General features: G+C 39.4%; 1 protein-coding gene and 1 pseudogene across 1 annotated transcript; both read left to right on the top strand.

The window, feature by feature from the left end:
- LOC109837882 lies at window positions 2,521-11,313 on the top strand (annotated as a pseudogene).
- LOC109843412 (probable receptor-like protein kinase At5g20050) lies at window positions 15,361-17,261 on the top strand. Its single transcript, XM_020412352.1, has one exon. The coding sequence runs from the start codon at window positions 15,653-15,655 to the stop codon at window positions 17,195-17,197; it is 1,545 nt and encodes a 514-aa protein (XP_020267941.1). The 5' UTR covers window positions 15,361-15,652; the 3' UTR covers window positions 17,198-17,261.

Genomic DNA, 17,344 nt, shown 5'->3' with positions numbered 1-17,344 from the left:
GCTACTCCTCATAGTCATGTTTATACTCATCCTCCCCGTTATGATCTGGTCTACGTTTTTGGTTGTCGCTGTTTCATTCTTCTACCATCTCACGAATGTGATAAATTGTCTCCCATAGCTGTTTCTTGTGTCTATTTAGGAATTAGTTTAGAACATCAAGGTTATCATTGTTATGATCCCGCAACTCGTTGAATTCATATATCTCGTCACGTTCAGTTCAAAAAGGATTCTCCATATTATTCTGCTTCTGATGACTTTAATTTCCTCCACTCTACTGATCATACTTCCCTGTCAGCTGCATCACCCACTTCTTCACCTTAGTTTTTCTTTCGAGATCTCCCTGACATCTCTTCATCTCCTTCTGTTGACTCTTCCTCACCCGAGCCTTCTCTCACACCATCTGATCCCTATCCCGTGGACATAATACTCACTCCATAAAATACAATTGATCTCCACGCACCTACGCCAACATCTCCCCTGCCTGAGGTTCCTCTTGCTCTTCATTGAGACAAACGCGCATATATCATGCCTGCCTGGTATACTTCAGTTACTTCCTATTCACCTATTTTTCATAACTTTCTTGCTGCCATTCATACTACCGTTAAGCCAAAGTCCTTTCAAGAGGCAGTTTAATTTCTAGAGTGATGATAGGCTACAGCTAAGGAGTTTTAGGCTTTTAAGCAAACACATACCTAGGATGTTGTTCCCTATCCCCCTGAGATCTCTCTTGTTTGCTATAAATGGGTTTATAAGGTCAAGTATTATCCTGATGGCACCATTGAACGTTCGAAAGCTTGTTTAGTAGATCGAGGTTTTACTCAGGAACAAGGTATTGATTGTGAGGAGACCTTTGCCCCTGTTGCTCAGATGCCCACCGTTCGTATTCTACTTATGGTTGTTGCTGCTCATCGTTGGCCTTTATACCAGATAGATGTCAAAAATGCTTTTCTCCATGGCTCTTTATCTGAGACAGTATATATGCAACTGCCTCCAGGGTCTAATATTCATTCGGAACACATATGTCTCCTTTGTTGTGCTATTTATGGTCTTAAGAAGGTACCCCACGCTTGGTTTGAGTGTTTTTGCGATGTCGTGCTCAAGGCGGGCTTTATGGAGAGTCTTCAAGATGTTTCTCTGTTTGTTCGCACTACATCGTGTGGCAGAGTTTTATTACTCCTTTATGTAGATGATATGATCATTACAGGTGATGATGATGCTGGTACATAGTTCACAAAATCTTAATTATAACAACAGTTTCACATGAAAGATCTTAGATCTCTTCGCTATTTTCTTGGTCTAGAAATTTCTCAGGGCCCGTGGGATGTACTACTATCTCAACAGAAGTATCTCTCAGATATTCTAGATTACGTTGAGCTAACTGACGATGCAACTGTCCATACTCCACTCCAACAGAATGTTAAACTTTGCTCTACTAATGGTGAGCCTCTATCTGATCCTACCCGATACCGACATCTTATTAGCCAGTTGGTCAATCTGTGTATCTCTAACCAGATATCTCCCATGCTATTGGTATTGTCAGTCAATTTGTTAGTGCCCCATGTTCTGCACACTATGCTGTCTTATTACGGAGTCTTCGGTATCTCCGGGGTACTAGCACTCGCTTTCTTCTGTTTCCTGCTACATCCAAGTTAGAGCTTTGTGCATATTCTTATGCTAATTTGGCTGGTGATCCCACTACCAGGAGTCTACCATAGGTTATTGTATATTTCTTGGTGATTCCCTTATTTCCTGACAGAGTAAGAAACAAGATATTATTACTCTTTCCAGCACCGAGGCAGAGTATCATACAATGTCCACAATAGCTAAAGAGATTATTCATCTTCGTCGTCTTCTCAGAGATTTTGATATTTCTGTTACGACTCCTACTCCTCTCTATTGTGATAATAAGAGTGTCATCCAGATTGCTAATAATCTAGTATTTCATGAGAGAACCAAACATATTGAGATAGACACTCATTTTGTTTGTCAACAAGTTATCAAGGACAAGACAATTCTACTTTCTCATGTCTCAACCACTGACGAGATTGCAGATTTCTTCATAAAAGCCTTACCCGTTCATCGATTCCAGTTTCTTGTATGCAAACTCACTTTGTTTGATCCATTATGGGTTTGAGGGGGACTGTTGATAATATTGTGTTAGTAGTGTGTTTAATCCCATATTGGTTATGAGGACAAACCTCACCCTCCTCTACTTGTATATATATATGTACACACTCAATATTCAATTTAAGAGAAATTTACCCAAGACTCTCTCTCTCTCTCTCTCTCTCTCTCTCTCTCTCTCTCTCTCTCTCTCTCTCTCTCTCACTTTAACATCATTCTTTGTCCCTCCCTTAAAGACTTGTTTGCCTTCTTTCTCATTGGAAGCCTCATAAATACACTTATATTCATTACAATCCTCCTCTGCCTTCTCGTGAGGTATGAATTTTTTAGTGGCCCAGACATTCTAAGTGTCAGGAGAACTCTTTTCATGACCTTAGTGTCAGGAGAACTCTTTTCATGACCTTTGCAACCCTTTTATCGACATTTGCTCTCTTTATCTTTGTTATTGTGTTATGTGTTCGTGTGGAGCCCCCTCTCACAGTATTTTTGATATGTTCTGGTGCTGATTTAGTACTCGTCCTTAGGATTGGCTCATCAGTTCTTGTGAAAAAAAAAACAATAGCCCAGAATGGAAAAAGGACGAGCATCAGGCTAGTGTTTTCAGATGAAGAAGAAGAAAACCCAGAACTGGAGTTCAACTATCTTAGAAGAGTTGGGGGTTCGCCCAAGAAATTCCATTATGAAGAGCTCAAGGTAGCAACTAATAACTTCCAAACTCCAATAGGAAGAGGTGGATCTGGTTCCGTATTCAAGGGTGCACTCGGCGATGGGTTGCCCGTTGCTGTGAAGAGAATTGAGGGAGAATTATATAGAGAAAGAGAGTTTCGATCAGAGATCGCTGCAATTGTCTTTATTCAACATGTAAATCTTGTTACCATCCTCGGATATTGCATTGTTCCTGGAGGTTATCGCTTCCTTGCGTATGAGTTCATACAAAACGAATCCCTTTGTTAGCCGAAAGCAGCCGCAAATGTTGAAAGAAAAAGTGGACAGGCCCTACAAACCAAAATCAAAGATTTCGGCACCGAAAGCTGAGTAGTTTGAAGTTAAGAGGATGGCGGGTCCCACCACTAATAATATTTTATTAATGCATAGTATTTCACAAACACTATAAATAGGGCCAAAATTATTCAGGAAAAACTCATCCCAGAAATAACTCCTCTTATAGAAGAGTGAGAGAAATAAAAAAAGAGAGTTTTTTTTCCTAATATCAAGGAGAGAGTTTGTAAGAATTCTTGGAGTGTATCTTGATCAAGAAAGGGTATTCTCTTTGATCTAATTCTTTTAGAATATAAAAGAACTGGGTGTCATCGTTGCACCGTGGTGTAGTTCCGTAAGAGTGAACCACGTTATATCTGTGAGTACTGTGATTGAATTTGTGTCTTTATTCTGTGATTCTAAAATCTTTTGGGTGTGTATTACGTCTCCGTTTGAGGCGTTCTTATTGACGTATATCCTAACAACTAGTATCAGAGCTTGACTTAGAGTACATATATCTTCTTATCGTATGTTCTGTGGCTGCCACTAAAAGTGAATCATCCACATCAGAAAATAAGTTAGATTATCATTTACTCTTTTAAGGTACTAGGTACTATTCATGAGTATGATACTATTCACAAGTATTGTACCATTCATAAGTACTGTTACTATTCACAAATACAATTCGGGAAAGACGTAACGTTTCACCATGAGATCTACAGTTGAAGACAACAGACTTCGAATTGAGAAGTTCGGCGGCTAAAATTTTAGATATTGGAGGATACAAATAGAAGACTATTTGTACCAGAAGGATCTCTTCCTACCCCTCCATGGAGAGGTGGGGAAACCTGAGAAGATGGACGACGATAAGTGGAAGATGCTCGATCGTAAAACACTTGTCACCATCAGGCTCAACCTTCACCAGCATGTGACTTACAACGTCTCGCATGCGACCACCACCAAAAGGAGTTGATAGAGGCCTTAGAGGCGCTATATAAGAAGCCGTCTACTTCAAATAAGGTGTACCTGATGAAGAAGTTATTCAATCTAAAGATGCAGCAAGGAGCTCGTGTGGCGGACTTCTTGAACGAATTTTAGGTTGTGGTGCAACTGCTTACTACAGTGGATCTCAAGTTCGACAATGATATCCAAGCTCTTCTGCTACTTTCTTGTCTACCAGGTTCGTGGGAGAATTTGGTGATGGCGGTGAGCAATGCCAATGACAATGACAAGATGAAGCTCGACACGGTGATTGTGGCAATTCTGGATTAAGAATCTCGTCGCAAAGTCTCAGGAGCTGAAACCTCTAGCAGTGGGAGTGCTCTGCATGTCGAGGCATGAGGACATGCGCAGAAGAAGGGTAGGGGACGATGAGGCTGATCAAAGTCTAGAAGGAAGTCTAAAGGGCCGGACCAGAAAGGTTATGATGAAGGGAAGTGTTTCAGATGTGGAAAGAAGGGTCACTTTGTACGGGACTGCAGAGCTTTTGTTCCAGCACCAGCAGGGGATAATCAGGCTGATGGTATAGCCAATCTCATGCACGAAATAGATTCGGATGTGCTTCTCCTATCCCTAGAAGACAAAAGCGATGCGTTGGTCATCGACTCTAGCACATCTTTCCATACAACCTCACAACAAAAGCTGCTTTCATCGTTCGTGAAGAAGGACTTGGAGACAGTCTATCTTGGTGACGATAAACCTTACAAGGTTTTCGGGAAGGGAAACTATACCCTCAAGATTGAGGGCGGGACCACCATGACGCTGAATGACGTTCGACATGTACCAGATCTCAGGCAGAATCTTATATCAGTCGGGTAACTGACTGACTCTGGTTACAGAGTATCCTTCGAGCAGGGAAGCTGGAAGGTGTCCAAAGATGCCCTGGTGGTAGCACATGGCAAACGCGAGGGGTCTCTCTATATCACCAATGGGAAGATCGATCACTTGCTTGCTGCAGGATAAGCATTATCAGCATCCGCCGACTTCATGACTTGGTATCAGCGACTTGGCCACATGAGCGAGAAGGGGATACATATTATGGCTACGGGAGAGAGGCTTCTAGGTCTGAGCAAGATCAATCTGACTTTCTGTGAGGACTATATCTTAGGCAAACAGAAGAAGGTGAGCTTCAACAAGATCGGATAGGCTCCAAAACTGTAGAAATTAGAGTTGGTGCACACCGACGTGTGAGGACCTACGCAAGTCCCATCTGTTGGCAACTCTCTTTACTTTGTCACTTTTATTGATGATGTTACTAGAAAACTGCGAGTGTTCTTCTTGAAGCATAAGTCAGATGTTTTTATCATCTTCAAGAAGTGGCTTGCCTGTGTGGAGAACAAAATAGGTAATAAGCTGAAGTGTATGAAGTCTGATAATGGAGGCGAGTATTATAGCCAGGAGTTTGAGAACTTTTGCTCGTCCCATGGAATTAGGAGACTGAAGACAATTCTAGGCACACCTCAACACAATGGAGTGGCGGAGCGTATGAATCGCACTATCTTGGAGCACACCAGAAGTATGAGGATCTACTCCGGATTGCTCAAGAGTTTTTGGGCCGATACTGTGAATACTGCTGCATACTTGATCAACCATGAGCCATCAACAGCTCTCAGCTATGAGATACCTGAAGAAGCTTGGACCGGAAAGAAGCTGAAGCTAGAACACTTACGAGTATTTGGTTGTGACGTCTATGTCATGACCAATCATGTAGACCGGTCAAAGCTTGATCCAAAATCAAAGAAGCTCTCTTTCATAGGCTATGGAGGAGATGAGTATGGGTACCGATTTTGGGATCACGATGCACACAAGGTGGTGCGTAGTTGTGACGTCGTGTTCCATGAGGATGCAGTGTACAAGATAAAAGAGGTGAGTGGGAGTCAGCTATCTCCCCCTCTTTTTCCACATATTGCTGATAGTGAGGATGACAGTGAGATACCAGTCAACATAGAAGACGGAGACCAAGAGAACGTGTCGGATGCATAGCAACAGGATCCAGCAGAGCTACCAATCGTAGTTCGCAAAGCTTTAAGAAATCCGAGGGTGCCAGAAAGGTACCTTTCCACTATAAATTATCTTCTCCTAACTGACAATGATGAGCCAGAGAGTTATGAGGAGGTACAGCAGACCGGCAAAGCTCGGGTTGAGTGAGAGTCTGCCATGGAGGAAGAAATGAAATCCTTGATGAAGAATGGGACTTGGGAGCTCGTAAAGCTTCTAAGAGGGCGAAAGGCTCTTCACAATCGATGAATTTATCGAGTCAAGGATGAAGCCAATGGACGGAGACGCTACAAGACGAGACTTGTAGTGAATGACTATGAGCAGAAAATAGGGATAGACTATTCTGATATTTTTTCTCTCGTCGTCAAGTTGACCACGATCTGAACTATGCTGAGCATTGTGGCAGTTCGAGATCTTTATTTAGAGCAGATGGATGTGAAGACGACATTCCTTCATAGAGATTTGGAGGAATAGATCTATATGTATCAACCAATGGGCTTCGAGGAATGAGGCAGGGAGGGCTTCGTGTGTCGCCTGCGTAAGAGCTTGTATGGCCTGAAGCAAGCTTCGTGACAGTGGTACATGAAGTTAGAGAACTTTATGGAGGAGAACAGTTTTCTCAAATGCGACACATACCACTGCTACTTCATCAAGAGGTATAGCGAATCCTATGTGATACTCTTGATTTATGTTGATGTCATGTTGATTGCTGGGCCCGACTTGGCCGCATTGAGGAACTCAAGGGGCGTCTCTCCGAGTACTTCGAGATAAAAGATCTGGGTCCAGCAAACTAGATTCTTGGGATGAGAATCATCAGAGATAGATCAGCACGGATGCTGAGGTTGTCTCAGAAGACCTCTATTGAGAAGATTCTTGAAAAGTTTGCCATGAAGAAAACTAAACCGGTGGGCTCGCCGTTTGCAAACCATTTCAAGCTATCGAAAACCTAAGCACTAAAGACTGCTGAAGAGCATGAGTTCATGTCCAACATATCATACGTATCTGCCGTCAGGAGTTTAATGTATGCGATGGTGTACATGAGGTCAGATATTTTACAAGGAGTGGGAGTTGTGAGCTCATGAGCAATCTGGGGAAGCAACACTGGGGTGCGGTCAAGTGGCTTCTATGCTACTTGAGAAGCTTGTCTGACCGTTGTCTTGAGTATAGCGGGGCAGATTGGGGGGGGGGGTGAATAGGGTGAATGCTAATCTAATCCGATATTAATGGTAATTTAAAACTAATTAACAAATATCCAAGCAAAAATAATATGCAACAAGATATATATGCTAGGATAAGCAATATAAACAAGGGTGAAATAAACAAGATGCAAATGTGATAGGGTAATATAAACAATGAGTAATACACAATGATGATATAGAATGAGATAATGATAAGCACAAATAATAACACTAAGGCAAACTCAAACACACGAAAATGATCACGGAGTTTGGTCCTTCCGACCTATGTCTCCGTTCTCCACTCCCGGGGAGAAATCCACTATCACAACCGGGTTTTTAACGCTCACCCGAAAAACATTTACACCTTACAATATCGGTTTTCAATGCTCACCGATCAACGTTCACAATCACTGATAATGTAATCATACAAACTACCACCTCAAGTGTTGGTCCTCACGTATCACCTCCCTCAAGTGCTCGACTTTACTACCTCTCCCTAGGTTTTACTACCGACACCACTCCTCTTAGTATCGACTACATCCTCACCACACACTCCTCTTGGTGTACTTGTGCATTACAAAGTGATACTCACAAATAAAGCACAAATACAAATTGTTTGTTCTCTACAATGGATGAGAACTCAATGTAATCTCACACTCTATGTCACACTCACCACAACCCAAATTATACAAGGTATGAAAATACTATAAACTCAATGGTAGTGTGTGTAAACAAAGAGTATCAATAAAATCAAACTAAACTCAATATAAAAATCTACCTTATGGAAATGATAATCAAACATATGAATAGCTAGAGATTGAGTTTAGAAAACTTCTCTAAAGATAACAAGAGTGAAAGAGATGAGATGAAAACCCAAACACGAATGGATGATCTCTTCTTCCTCTTGTGAGAATCTCTTCACAAACAAAACTTATAAACACACTTAAAAAAACTTTAAATACCTTTTAAACTTATTTAAAAACTTTATTAATTACCCTCAGAAGTTAGAGGGTATGAGGAATATATAGGATCATAGAACAAGACCCAAAACCAAGAGAAAACTAAGGAAAAAGACAAAAAAAATAAAAACCTAAAAATCTAGAAAAACTAGCCATTGGAAAGCCATCGGTCGACTGATGAACAGTATCAGTCGACTGATGAGCCGACCGTTAGAGGCAGCTCACAACTCATCGGTCGACTGAAGAGCTCATCAGTCGATTGATGAGCTCATCAGTCGACTGATAGTTTATCAGTCACAAAAATAAAAACTTTTGTACTTTCTAGATGATTTCATCGGTCGACTGATGAAACACATCAGTCGACTGATAACAAGTTATCAACTAGATAAAAACAGTAAATCTAATTTTAAACCCCTTTTAAAAATAGTAAATAAATTTTAAAAAAGATAAAACTTTGGGAAATAATTGTAAACATGATAATAAACATGTTACAAAAAGTATTTTTGGAATTGCACCTCCCAAATGAGAAATCTCTTCATTTTACAAAAATGTCCAAAACATGAAAACTAAACAAGACATGTTTTTGACAAAATGTTTTAAACAAACTTTTAAAACTTTGTAAAGTGATTCTATAGACTTAATAAAAGATATAAACTATAGTTGTTAAGTTTATAAACCAAAAACACAATATATTTCAAAATATAATAGAATATGAAACATATGAATATGTATATGAATGTATATTTGTTTCATATCTATATAATTAAAATAAAATAACTTATCCACATGAAAACAAACATATATGTATATAAACATAAATTTATTTGTTTGTAAAAACTTTGTTTGTAGATAAAACCCAAAACAGATAAACTCATAAAATGTGTGTGTGTGTAAATGATATTGAGCTTTAAAGTATCTACACACAAGTATAAACCCTAAACTAATTTACCGAAGCTATCTTGATCTTCAATGTAGCTCAACTTGGCTACAGATGAATCTTGATCTTGAATTAGACTTGAATGTGCAATGACTTCACTCCACTATTTTCGCCAACCTCCATTTGATATGATCGTTATGGTGCAATCCATCCAACCTCCGATATGGATATTTGTGTAGATTACCTAATAAAAAAAATACAAATACTCGACACACGTTATTAGGAATTATTTGTAATCATCAAAACAAGAATAGGCAGTAGGCTCATAAACATGAGTCCAACAGTCCGATCGTTATCTTGAGTATGGCGGGGCGTATGTACAGCTAGAGGGCCTTTGTGATGCAGACTACGTCGGGGACATAGACTCAAGAAGGAGCATGAGAGGCTACATCTTTATCTTGGGTGGTGGAGCGATAAGTTGGAGATCCAAGTTACAGGATACTGTGGCTTTGTTGATAACCGAAGCGGAGTACATATCTACAGCAGAGGCAGCAAAGGAGTTACTATGGTTGAAAGCTTTTCTTCTCAAGCTTTGGGTAAGCTTTGAGAAATACTTCATCCACTACGACAGTCAGAGTGCCATTCACTTGTCAGATAACGATGCATTCCATGCTCGAACCAAGCATGTTGATGTGAAGCATCATGTCATACGGAGATGACAAAGCAGGAACGAGTTCAAGCTTGTGAAGATTGATACGAGGTACAATCTAGCCGATATGCTGACCAAGCTAGTTTCACTCGAGAAGGTGAGGTTGTGTGCAACCTCATATGGCCTCCGTTAAGAACGTTAAGGACTGTGCAAGACTCCAAAAATACAAGATATTCAGATGATACAACCAAGAATGGTGTGAAGATATGTTTGATACTCAATCAAATCTTTATGTGGGAGATTGTCAGTGGAAAACAGTCGCAAATGTTGAAAGAAAAAGTGGGCGGGCCACACAAACCAAAATCAATGATTTTGGCACTATAAATAGTGCATGGTGTTTCCCAAACACTGTAAATGTTGAAAGCAGCCGCAAATTTTATTAGTGCATAGTGTTTTCTAAACACTATAAATATGGCCAAAACTCTTCAGGAAAAACTCATCCTAGAAATAACTCCTCTTATAGAAGAGTGAGAGAAAGGTAAAATAGAGAGTTTTTCCTAATATCAAGGAGAGAGTTTGTGAGAATTCTTAGAGTGTATCTTGATCAAGAGAGGGTGTTCTCTTTGATCTAATTCTTTTGGAATATAAAAGAACCGGGTGTCATCGTTGTACCGTGAAGTAGCTCCGTAAAAGTGAATCGCATTATATCTGTGAGTACTGTGATTGAATTTGTGTCTTTATTTTGTGATTCTAAAATCGTTTGGGTGTGTATTGCGTCTCCGTTCGAGGCGTTCTTGTTGACGTATATCCTAACACCCTTGATTCTTGGATTTTCCCCGGAAAGAGAGAAAATGGAAGTTATGTATCATGGGCTATGAGATATCAAGTTGCAATTAATTGATGTTGCCGAGGCTCTCGCTTATATATCTTCATCATGATTTTCGTTCAAGAATTCTTCATATAGACGTAAAGCCACAGAACATTCTCTTTGACGAGAACTTCAGAGCACATGTATCAGATTTTGGCATATCAAGAATGATGGGCAAATATGAAAGCAGGGTTGTTACTACTATTAGAGGGACTAGAGGATACTTAGCTCCCGAGTGGTTCTCGAGAGAAGGTATTTCAAAGAAGTCTGATGTTTATAGCTTCGGAATGGTAATCTTGGAGATTCTTGGAGGTCGAAGGAACTTTGAATTTTTTGATGATGGAAACATTTCTGAGAGGACATGGTTCTATTTCCCAAAGGTTGTGAGTGAGAAGATGAGAGGGAAGTTAATGGATGTGGTGGATGAGAGATTGATGAAGGATGGCGGAGTCGATGAGGCTCAAGTTAGGCTTTTGATTTATGTGGCAATCTAGTGCATACAAGGTAGGGCTGTCCTTAGGCCTAGTATGGAGCTAGTTGTTAGCATGCTCAAAGGACATGTGCCCGTGGATATTCCACCAGAGGCTAAAATGTTCCTGGTTGATTTGGTCATGCCAATTGATTCGGAGACTGTTTCTGTTTTGAGCAGAGCCCACATTTCTGTTGAAAATAAACTTGATTGAATTATCTTGGGAATAGAGAAGATCATTTTGTTGTTTGAGGAGTCAAATACATGAATATGTAGATGCATGAATGTTGTTGGGAAATCCAAGAGTCTTTATTAGGAAATCTACGAATCATTGTAGTAGTATATATATGTGTGTTTTGTAAGTTGAAAGTAGTCAAGAAAAGAAGAAAGAAAGAAAATTTAATAGAATAATTTTATCCTCCTCCAAATTGTTTATCCTGGGCCAAATATTATTATCAAATTGGTATCAGAGCTAAGATGAGTTCCAATGGAATGATCCCGTTTGTTGCTCCTAAACTCACCAAGAAAAATTATAAACTGGTGCATTCAAATGAATGCTCTATTAGGATCAATAAACTGTTGGGATGTTGTGGTGAAAGACTTTGAAAAGCCTGAAGATGAACGTGCGCTATCAGCAGCATAGAGAGACTCTCTTAGAGAGTCTAGTAAGAAAGATAGTAGAGCCCTCTACTTTATTTACCAAGGAGTTGATGAATCAGCATTTGAGAAGATCTTAGATGCGGCGACCTCAAAACAAGCTTGGGAGATACTTCAAACTCTTATAAGGGAGTAGAGAAGGTGAAGAAGGTGCAACTCCAAACACTTCAAAATGAGTTCGAAGATTTAGAGATGGAGGAAGGTGAACTAGTTTCTGACTATTTTACTAGAGTCTTGTCCGTAGTGAATCAACTTCAGAGAAATGGTGAGAAGATCGAAGATGTTCGTGTGGTGGAGAAAATTCTCCGATCACTTCATCAGAAATTTGACTATATTGTTTGTGCCATCGAGGAGTCAAAAGACTTGGAGAAGATGACAATTGATGAACTCTTGGGTTTGTTAAATGCCCACGAGAAAAGATTTAGCAAGAGAAATGAACCAGTAGAGAAGGCTCTTCAAACTAAGCTTTCTTTGAAGGATGGTCGAGAAGATTCAAAAGAAGGAAGTAATGGCAGTCGTGATCGTGGAAGATTTCGAGGCCGAGGACATGGTTTCCATGGCAGAAAAAGTCACAACAACTTTGAAGAAAAAGATCAAAATCAAAGATCTTTTAGAGGCCGTGGACATAGTAGATCTAACGGAGACCGATGGAAAACACAAGTTCAATGTTTTAAATGCAAGAAGTATGGTCATTATTCTTCTGATTGTTATCAAGTTGAAGAGAAGGTGAATTATGTTAAATGCAAGAAGTATGGTCATTATACGCGAATTTATTTTTGGTAGATTATATCATTTTGTGTGATTTACTCACATGTTAAATATTGATTTGGAGGTGATGCACATGGTTATTTGGTATAAGCTTATGCTTATTTTCTTTGTCAATTGTTATGTCTTTTTATATAGTAGTAGGTTGAGATGCATATGTGGTTGATTGATTTCACTGTTGGTTGACCTTTGGTATTTTTGTATAACATACTTGGTTATATGAACATTGTTCATTTTTCTTTTTAAACATATGCATCTCAAGTCAATATACCGATATATGTCGGATATAAGCAAGTTATTAAAACAGGGCTCAATGTGCCTTTATGAGATTTCTATTTTAACGCTAAGGGCCCAAGTTTGGGTCTCATCGTCCCGGAACCACGGGCTTAATAATAGTGGAGTTTACTAAGTCAACCGGAGTATCGAAGTGTTGACCGCATTGAGACATGACCTGCTTATTTCCATTGCACTTTTATATTTTTAAAATATTGCATTATAAACTTTTACTATTTTAGTATTTTGCGTATAAAGTCAATTTATTTATTTTAGTTTTGCAAAACCAGTGTTTAATGTATGAATTTATCCACTTACTGAGTTGTGAACTCATTATGTTATTTTTCATTCTTTTCAGAGACTTGCGATTAGGTGGAGTTGGTGGTTCATGAGTTCTTAGATGGAGCAGAGAATAAAATTTGAGATTGTTATTGTCTTCTAGGTGAAGGTTAAATAAAGTTTTAATGTTTAATTGATGAATTAAAAGATTTATGATAATGAGATTATTTCCTTTAGGTCGAGTTTTATTTCATTTTGAGGAATATTTGTTTATTTCGAGTTAATTAGATTAATGTTGACTTTTGGAATTATAAAGAGAATATTTATTGTTGTTTTTAGTTCAATGAAGAGATTATTGTGATGGTAATCTAAGGAATATGTATATTTTTGAAGGACTTTTCACAGGTTTAGTCCGACTCCAATATTCTTTTTAGGTTCGGAAATTGGGGTCGTGACAACTGGAACGCTTGCTCCACCTTCTTCTAAGCTCATGTGACTCCAAAGAAGCCATTAGTTCATAAAAACTTAGTTCTGATAAATCTTTAGATTCTTCCATGTCAGCAACAATATGATCCCACGTAGGGGGGAAGATTTCTTAATATCTTCTCAACAATCTTTTTATCCTCTATTTTATCCCCATAGCTTCTAACTTGATTAATAATTAAGGTAACTCTATCAGAAAATTCTTTCACGGATTCATTATCATCTTTATGTTGTCAAAGTCTCTCCATAAAGATTGTAGCTTGATTGAGATTACCTTATAAGAGCCCTTGAATTCTTGTTTGAGTATGTCTCATGCATCCTTTGATTTTGACGCGAACATTATTCGGGAAAATATTGCTTTGCTTACCCCTTGTTGGATAAAGAGAAGCGTCTTCACATCCTTTTTCTTGTTCTCCTTATACTCCTTTTGCTTTGCCGGTGTCCATGATGCTAACATTGCCGAGTCATCTGGACCCTCATAGCCTTCTTTGACAAGCTCCTAAAGTTCTTGAGAGATGAAGAGTGTCTTCATTTGGAGGCTCCAGAAGTCATAGTTTTCGCTGTTGAAAATGGGGACTAAGTTTTGAGAGTAGTTGAAAAGAGAAGGGGCAATTGGTGATGAGGCTGCCATTTAGAATGGTAGTGAAAGGCTAAATGCTTTCAAGATTGATTTGAGGTGGAATAAGATGACTCTGATACCAAATTTGTTGGAGTTGCGGAAGCTAGATGTGTAATTGATTTTTGTTTTAGAGGATTAAGAATAAATAGAGGAAGTAGAAAGGAAATGAAAAGTTGGAAGGGAAGATGCTAGGTTGAAGAAACTTTGTTTTAATTGCTTCAAAGCTTTTTTCACAATACTTACATCCATTGCCTATTTATAGGCACATATAGAACTATCTAGAGCATAAATATTTTACATGAAACATTCTAGAGTATATTATAATATTTCTATATTCTAGATATATCTTATTTTTGTCATATTTTTAGTCTTAGTTATCTCTAGAAGCTTTCCATATTACAAGGTTATTGTAGAGTGTTCTAGAATTACAAATTATCTTCTAACATGTTTCAGATGCAAGGCATTTTCAGCTGTTGGAAGCCCACATTCAAGATTTTAATTTCTGTAATTATTTCTTAGCAAGGGGAAAAAAAGCTATGCTGCTGTATTGTGCACTGTTTTGAGAAGCCTAAGTTTGGTGCTTCGGTTGCTGATCTTTGGACCAGAGGCTTGTTGAAACTAGGGAGAACGCTGGGGTTCTTTTGAAGATGATAATGGGGGCTGTTTTGGATTGTTATTTGTCAAATAAGAAACCATTTATTTGCTTCTGATGTATTGCAGTATTAATGTTCCATCTTTGCTACAGGCTTTTTGCTCTGCAGATTACTTATTCGTGTACTTCCTTATCGATGCTTACCTTGTTAATTATTCCAGTTACTTCAGTTTAACTTACAACGTTTATAATATTTTATGATGTTTGTATCTGCTAGGGAGAGTGCTTATGGGTTGCGATCGGTCCCAGGTTCCAACCTAGCCCAGTTGATAACTAGTAATAGCAGTTTGTAAGGCCAAGTCCTCCGTATATTCTATTGCTTGATGTTTGTTTACAGATCAGATGTAGAGAACCTGACCTTTTTTTAAATAAAAATGTGTGACTTGTGAACGCTTGAACCGTAGACTTCCAATTATCTATGCCACCGTTTTAACATCTGTGACTAATTTATATATTGATCCTGATGACAAAGTATGCTAAGGGATATCATGCGGGAAGATTATCTAGCAGATAAGCTCCTGTTGGAAGCTGCTAACCATTTGTAAAACGCCAAGATGCGCAATGATATAGTTTTCATCTATAGTTTTCTTCTGGGGAGGAAAAAGTTTTCTATACCATTTCTATGTTTAAGATAACTGAGCACCAAGTCTTCAAGAATCACTGTCATTTTCCTTACCGTCAAAGGGTTAGAGCTTCTTCTGGCCTTATTGCTAATCCAATGTGAATTGCAGCAAATTCAGAGAGTTCAGTCGCTTGCATCTCTTTTTCCTGTCCATCCTTTCTTGTTTCTCTCATCATTTCCTTCTTTTAGCGCCATCGATCGACATGAATTTTTCAAGACTTCCAACTTTTACGGCTATATCAGTTGCTTCTCTCCTCTTATTGCTTCTCATCCTTTTCCTCTCCCTTGGATCCTCCTTCGCCTTCTTTCTTACTGGAAGCCATGTAACTACGCTCGTTTTCATTGTAATTCTCCTCTGGCTGCTCATCAACCATGGATTTTTCGATGGCCCAGACACGCTATGTCTAAGAAGAACTTGGCTCATGGCCTTCGCAACTTCTTTATTGACATTTATTCTCCTCACTGTGGTTACTATGTTATGTATCCGTGTTAAGCCCACCCGAACAATCTTCTTCATCTGTGTCGGTGTCGATTTAGCATTTGTTCTTGCGATTAGCTCACCGGTCCTTGTGAAAAAAATAATAGCTCTATATAGGAGAAGGACGAGGGCTCGTTTACTGTTACGTGATGAAGAAGAAGGTCATACAGAACTTGAGTTCACCTATCTTGGACGAGCTGGTGGTTTGCCCAAGAAGTTTCGTTATGATGAGCTCAAGACAGCAACTAACAACTTCCGAACTCCTATAGGAAGAGGTGGCTCTGGTTCAGTCTTCAAGGGTGTGCTCGGTGATGGATTGCCTGTTGCTGTTAAGAGAATCGAGGGAGAATTACGCGGAGAAAGAGAGTTTCGGTCAGAGATCACCGCAATCGTCAGTGCTCAACATGTCAATCTTGTTGCCATCATTGGATACTGCCTTGTCCGAGGGGGTCATCGTTTCCTCGTGTATGAGCTCTTGCAGAATGGATCCCTTGACTGTTGGATTTTCCCGGGAAAGCGAGAAGATGGAAGTTATTTATCGTGGGCTTCGAGATACCAGGTTGCGATAGACGTTGCCAAGGCTCTGTCCTATCTTCATCATGACTGCCGCTCAAGAGTCCTACATTTAGATGTCAAGCCACAGAACATCCTTCTCGACGAGAACTTCAGAGCACGTGTATCGGATTTTGGCATCTCGAGAACGATGGACAGAGATGAGAGCCGGGTTGTCACTACAGTTAGGGGTACTAGAGGATACTTAGCCCCCGAGTGGTTTTCAGGGGAAGGTATCTCAGACAAGTCTGATGTTTATAGCTTCGGAATGGTCATCTTGGAGATCTTGGGAGGTCGAAGGAACTTTGAAATTTTCAATAACGGTAGCATTTCTGAGGGGACGTGGATCTATTTTCCGAAGATTGCGAACGAGAAGATGCGAGAAGGGAAGTTAATGGAGGTGGTGGACGAGAGGTTAAAGAAAGATGGGGGGATCAATGAGGCCCAAGTTAAGGTTTTGGTCTATGTGGCGATTTGGTGCATACAAGAGAGGGCAGAGCTCAGGCCGAGTATGGAGCTAGTTGTTAGCATGCTCAAAGGGCACACACCCGTGGATATGCCACCGGAGACTAGAATGTTCATGGTGGATTTGGTTGTGCCGAGCGATTCGATGACCATCAGTGTACTGAGCAGAGCTCAGAGTGCTACTTCAGGGCAAACAGATCATCCTTCAGCATCTGCACGCTCGATTTCTACGTCAACCAACTTGCTCAGATAGCTACCATCATTTCTGTTATAATTCTTCAACTTATTTTAAATTATGTTTTTATTGTATGATGACTGCGGAAAAACAATCTATAAAAAATAAATAACCGTGTCTATTATCAAATTGAGGAAATTAACTTACTACATTTTAATTTTTCCT

This window comes from Asparagus officinalis, chromosome 1, assembly GCF_001876935.1.
Source record: "Asparagus officinalis chromosome 1, Aspof.V1, whole genome shotgun sequence".
Classification (NCBI taxonomy): Eukaryota; Viridiplantae; Streptophyta; class Magnoliopsida; order Asparagales; family Asparagaceae; genus Asparagus; species Asparagus officinalis.
Note: the sequence above shows the minus strand (reverse complement) of the source record. Positions and strands in the feature narration are given on the sequence as shown.